The sequence below is a fragment of the Triturus cristatus genome, chromosome 7 (assembly GCF_964204655.1).
Source record: "Triturus cristatus chromosome 7, aTriCri1.1, whole genome shotgun sequence".
Taxonomy (NCBI): domain Eukaryota; kingdom Metazoa; phylum Chordata; class Amphibia; order Caudata; family Salamandridae; genus Triturus; species Triturus cristatus.
This window is the reverse complement of record NC_140590.1, coordinates 635,420,138-635,426,137: the sequence shown is the minus strand read 5'-3', so window position 1 is coordinate 635,426,137 and position 6,000 is coordinate 635,420,138. Positions and strand designations below refer to the sequence as shown.

Below are 6,000 nucleotides of genomic sequence, written 5' to 3'. Positions count from 1 at the left end.
ACTCCTGCTTCCCCTCCTCCTTCTTCCTCCTACCTCCTCTTTCCTCTTTCCTCTCTCCTCTTTCCTTCCTTCCTCCTCCTGCTTCTTCCTCCTGCTTCCTCCCTCCTCCACCTCTTGCTTCTGCCTCCCTCCTCCTCCTCCTGCCTCCCTCCTCCTCCTCCCTCCCTCCTCCTCCTGCCTCCCTCCTCCTCCTGCCTCCCTCATCCTCCTGCCTCCCTCCTCCCTCTTCCTCTTCCAGATGCCTCTGATACCCGTATCATTGATGGGTGTTTTCTCCAACTATTGCTGCCATTTTGCTCGCAGACGGCTGACTGCCGCACTAGTCTATCAAGGTTTCGGGTAAGTTCCTGTTCACTCTGTGCCGGGCCCAGCAACATCTTAAATTCAGCTCAGGAATAGGGTGAACCTTCCCTGATCCGCTTCTATCACCTCAGTTAATGACTTGAAATGGTCCACCGTGGCCCTTGCTAGACCACATATACTCAGGTTAGCCTCTGTTGCTTTACTTCTTTAGACGTCTTTGTATCTTGTAAATTCCATGAGATGCACAACCTTGCTTCATCAACTGGAGGGGAACTCCAGGGGAATTTATGGGCCACAGGGATATGTTGCATGTACGGATTTCTGGATTCTCAGATGGAGTGTCAACTAGGCACCAACACCATTATGCCTTGCCAGTCTTTCCCTCTCCCCCCCCCCCCCCCCCCACAAATACACACACTTACACTTTTTACACTCTAAATATATACAGGGAGAATAAGTAAAATGAAATGCGTAGTTCCACGTCATTTAATCTTGTTTGTACCAAGAGCTGCTGTAATATTAGCCCTTCTAGATTTGAAGAGTATAATCTAATTTGGCCAGTTACATTTTTCTTGTTAACTTGTTAGCCTAACAGTAGGCTATACACATTTTACAAAGCCACCAAATGCATACCCGTACGCAAATATAAGTATTTATCATTTTCACCTTTGTTGCTTTCTTCTGCTAGGTGGTGACAGCTGGAAGGTGTTCATATAGCCTTAATAATCGGGAAGGTCAATTAACCGCTCATACATCTCTGTTCACGTTGCTGTGGACCTGTTCCCTGATTGACACAGCCTCCTTTTCATCCTGTCCTCTGGTTTTAGGTCACTGGAACTTGTCATTGTTCCAAATAGACTTCACCATCTGCGCAGCCATGCTCTGCAGGTTCTTTTTAATGCGGACATTTGGCTTGCAGAGAGAAATAATAATTTACCATGTTTTATAAATGATACACAGCCAACTCAGCCATCATATTCTTGGATTGTTCTGGCAATCTCCTTTTCTATTTCCAGCTTGCCATAATCCTCTGAAAAGACTACTTCCCTGATTGAAAACCACTGCAAATGGATTGCCCGTGCCATTCTGTCATTGCCTACGTTTTGTCTGAGATTGGTGTTGCTTAGGTTATCCTCTGGTTGGCAATAGAGTGCAATTTCTTACGAAGGTTGTTAAATTCCCACAGGAAGTTTGGTAGCATTGGCATTTATACATACTCCTATTCTTCCAACCTAATTCTCCCCCATCAATAACAGTAATGAAGTTATTCAGTGAATACAACCCGTGGAATTTAGTATTTTCCAGTCAGAGGTCAGGATAGGCTTGTTCTGATCTCTTCTCACACTTTTTGAACATGCTCATTGACTAAAAGTTTTCTTTGGGATTTAGAATACTATGAAAGATATTTTCTCTTACACTGGTGTGTGTGTGTCTGTCTGCTTGTGTCCTTTGCTTTTCGACACTCCCCCTCTCCTTTTGCTCACAAGCCGCCATATAGGCTCCAAAATGTTTTTGGGAGCTGGCATCTCAGATGTGCTACAATCTAAACTCTGGGCTCTCGTGCTTGTGTTTGGTTCATTCTTCTTAGAGCATCCTTCTCCCAGCACTGTGCAAGGCAATGTTTTTCATTTTTCACTGCAATTAAGTTCAAGATTCGATCCTTTTTAGGATGAAATCGATTTTTATTGAATTTTTAGTACTGAGAAAAAAACAATACACTCGCCTACAACCAATGGCTGGCAAGGGATGACAAGGTTAGGAGAACAGATGAAGAGTGAAAAAAAGGGGGGGGGGGGGAGATCAGAGGGAAACGAGTAGGAGAAAGAACAACAAAATAAAACCAATAGGATGCAGATGTGCAGGTCATTAAATTGCCATGTTTAGACACAATTTCAACCTATTGAGGGGTCATGGTGGCCCGGGTCATCTACAGTGAGTTGGAGTACCTGCAAGTACCCCGTGTGGGAAAGTTCTCTAAAGGTATGAGATAGAAATTCCAGACATATCCCCCAAGTCTTTTCAAAGGTTGGCATAGTATGTTCCATGATAGAGGTCAGCTTTTCCATACTGAGTAGGTCCTAAAGCTTATGCATCCAATCCATGTTGGTGGGAGCAGTGTCTGTGCCCCATTTGGATAGTAGAACTTGTTTAGCTGCACAAAGTGCTAGTGTAATAGCCCTCCCACTCCTCGACTTCAGTGGGTATGTTAACGAGGTAAGTAAACCTAACAGAATGTAACTTGAGAAGCGGGCAAATTGGTGACAAACATCTGATCAAGTTCCGCGAGCACTTCTGTGCAATTTATGACAATGCCATAGTAAGTGTGTGAGAGTGCCAGATCCACTGCAGTAGCGCCAGCAGCACCGCAGTGGTGGCAGCAGTGATCATCGTATCCCCTCCTCCACCGAGCCATGCCAGCGGGTGTGAAATACCAATAGTGGGTACGCTTGAAGGGTTTCTCTGCCAGACGTGCTGCAAGCGGATGCACAGGTTTGCTGCAGAATGTCCAACCATTTTTTTTATCCAAGAATTTACTTTCACACTCCGCCCATTGTATTCGTGTCGGGGAGGGCAAGGGGCCCGAGGTCCCATGCAGGAGTCTATAAATATCATAGGGAAGGCGCTGATCATCCCTCTGAGAAAGGAGCCATCGCTCAAAGGGAGTAAGTGATCTGTTTGCAAGGGCCCGCACCCGCAGGAGCGTCACCCAATGGCGAATCGCGAGATAGTGCCAATACTCCGTGTCAGGTAATCCAAAATCTCTCTTCAGCTGTGGGAAATCTAAGAGGCCTTGAATGTCAGAGGTCCCCGATCCTCTTACAGTTCGCCTACTGTCAACGGAGTAAAGATGTGCCATGTAATGCCAGAGGAAAGTCAGTGTTCCCATTAATGGGAGTAAGGGGAGAAAGATGGGAGAAGGGTTGGGCTGACACACAATTTGTCCCACACTCCAAGTGCCGCTCAGACTACAGTGGAGATGTAAACCCCTGGCTGGCCTTTTTTTGTTCACAGCAGCCACAGGATTTTCCAAATGTGGATGCCCGCCACTGCCTGGTCCAATAGACACCAATGCTTCTCTGTATTCGGACGTTGGCATTCCACACCAGGAAGCGTAATTGCGCTACCTGGTAGTATATCTGCAAGTGTGGGATACCCAGTACCCCTTTTGCCACAGGCAGATACTAACGCTCCTTGTTTACGCGTGCACGTTTGCTGCCCCAAACAAAGGTCTCCGAGTTGTTGAGGCTTATGCAGACTATGTGGTGGGGGCTGGAGTGGTAATGTCTGCATGAGGTACAGGATCTTGGGGAGCAGGGACTTTTTAACAGATTTGATTCATTTGAAAAGTATTTGTGCCCAGTCCTTCTCAACAAAGACTCCATATGTGTCTTCCAGATAACTGCTTCTTTGCAGCACTAGAATTTTACAAACTGTATCCTGCATCGCACTTCACAAACCCAGGTTAAGTTTCGCCAAGCTGTTATTTGGAACCTGCTAAATTGATGCTCACCTGTCCCCACTTTAACTTGGCTCTTGTGTTGTATGTTTCTGGTAGGTTTGAATGGGAAGATGGTAGGTGTGAAAGTAAATAAGTGTTTCTTATTACAGTAAGTCTTGTGCCTCATTACCTAATTCACATTAAACACATTCTATGGAGAGTATTTTTTTATTTTTTATTTGACATTTTTCATGGAGCTCATTTGAAACATTAATTTAAATCATATGTTGTGCTTTGTTTCTTCACATAGATGAGATTACAGAATCTTTGAAATCTAAAAGAGGAGTCATTGATGAATGCAATGAAACTGAAGAAATGGGAAAAAATGAAAAAGACATTACAGATACTGTCCTAGTAGATGCCGATAGAGACAAGGATGTGCCGCCTGACCTTTTCCCTGACAAAAGCAAAGAGGAAAAACCCCAAGAGGATGCATTTGAAAAAGCTAAACCTGAAGGTAGGGTCTCCCTTTAACTAATCTACTGTTCCTGCTGGAGAGTGGGTCTCTCATTCTCTTAGGTGGGTGTGTCGTACACACATTTTTCATGTTTGGCTCATCTTTCCTCCTTTTACTACCCAAGGTATTGTCGAGGCAAGGCATAAACAACCTAGTCCATCACACCTACTCTAAACATACTCAGCCAGCATCTGTTTTTATTTACACTTCTGTCCTATTATCTAAGTATTGTTTGAGTTGGTCATTGAGTTTAGAGTATCAAAGCAAATGCAAGACACTGGCAGCACCAAAGCAATTCCATCTTTGGAACAGAGATATTTCACAACTCTGGCTTTGCAAATTTCAGGAATCAGAAAACCTAAAATTAAAGTAGGATGACTGATTGTAAATTGTAATGTTTCTGTGACTGCTTTTGGAGCGCTCAAGTGTCGTTATGGTTCCTCCGTAGATTCACTTTTGGTGTTTGTCTTGGAACCATAGCATTGCTCATTATCTATTTTGCAGAGCTGTAAGAAAGTGCCCTTTTTAGGTCGAGCCTAGTCAGCTCTTGCACTGTCTGGAAGATATGTTGTATGTACTTTGTGGGCTCTGAGATCAGCCCCAGGACTTGTCTGCTTCTAACAATGTTGATAGAAAATGACCAGTAGAGGTCAGTAAAATACCAAACTTTCTTTCTGCTTAGGAACTTTCTTTTTTTATTTTTATGGCAACTGCCTCAATTTAACTTTCTTGATAGAAAACAACCAGCAGAGGTCAGTAAAATAACAATCACTTTACCATTCCCTTGATTCCAGGCCATATAAACTTGTCTTCCATGAGCACCTGTAGACAATTCCAAATCTTGTATTTTCAGTGATATGACTACCGAAGGCTCTGATTTTATATTAAAAATAGAGCTTTGGACAATACTATTTCCAGCTCATAAGCAGTATTTCTCTCCATGTGTTCCCATGCCTGACGTGTTCCGCAGTTTGGTGCTTACTCTCCCTCCATTTAAAGAACAGTAGATGTTTCAGCACCCAGGCTAATGTGCTGCATAGCTAAATACATACAAGGTCCCAAAGGCGAGACCGATTACATTGCAAGTGCGTGTTTGACATGGTCCCCATCACTTTTTGACTTGCATTTGATGCAGTTTTGATTGAAGTGCACTGTGTTTCTGCTAACCTGGTCCTCAGTGCCAATGCTCTTGCCCCAGAACAAGCATTGGCAAAGTCAATAGGTCTTGCCTAAGTGAAATTTTTTGGCTTTGCTAATGTTTTTTAGCTATATTGCAAATGGCTAAAAGTATTGTGAAAAAGCTGTATGACACAGCCAGCGTTTTTATTTATTTTCAGTTAAGCTGCACTGAAGCTAGCGCTGTTGTATATTATGGGTAAAAAAAACCTGAAAAAGCCAATAGATCTCGCATTGCTGAGACCTATTAACTTTGCCAATGCTTGGTATGGAATGCCACATGGAAAATTATAAGTATTTATATGATGTTTTTGGGGGTGCTAGAGGGCGGGCTAGCAAGATGGCCGCACACTAGTGAGGCTCCTGCAGTCGTGGATGCCCAAAACAACATGATCCTGCACTAAGGGCCCTAATCATGACCCAAAAATACACGAATAGTGAGGACTTGACTATGACACGCAAAGCTTAGCCAGATCCTGCGTGAGAAGGTGACACTGCCCCGAACGGGTCAACTGGAAGCAGGGCCTGCAGAGGTGGTTCGGAACATCTCAGACACCACGGAAGC

General features: G+C 44.0%; 1 protein-coding gene across 5 annotated transcripts in view; it reads left to right on the top strand.

Moving 5' to 3' along the window:
• BPTF (bromodomain PHD finger transcription factor) overlaps nucleotides 1-6,000 on the top strand; it is a 1,440,172-nt gene that overhangs the window by 70,272 nt on the left and 1,363,900 nt on the right. For all 5 annotated transcript variants that reach the window (XM_085617259.1, XM_085617261.1, XM_085617262.1 and 2 more), the window contains exon 4: nucleotides 4,053-4,259. In XM_085617259.1, the coding sequence (XP_085473385.1) occupies nucleotides 4,053-4,259 (207 nt within the window). The remainder of the gene's footprint in view (nucleotides 1-4,052; nucleotides 4,260-6,000) is intronic.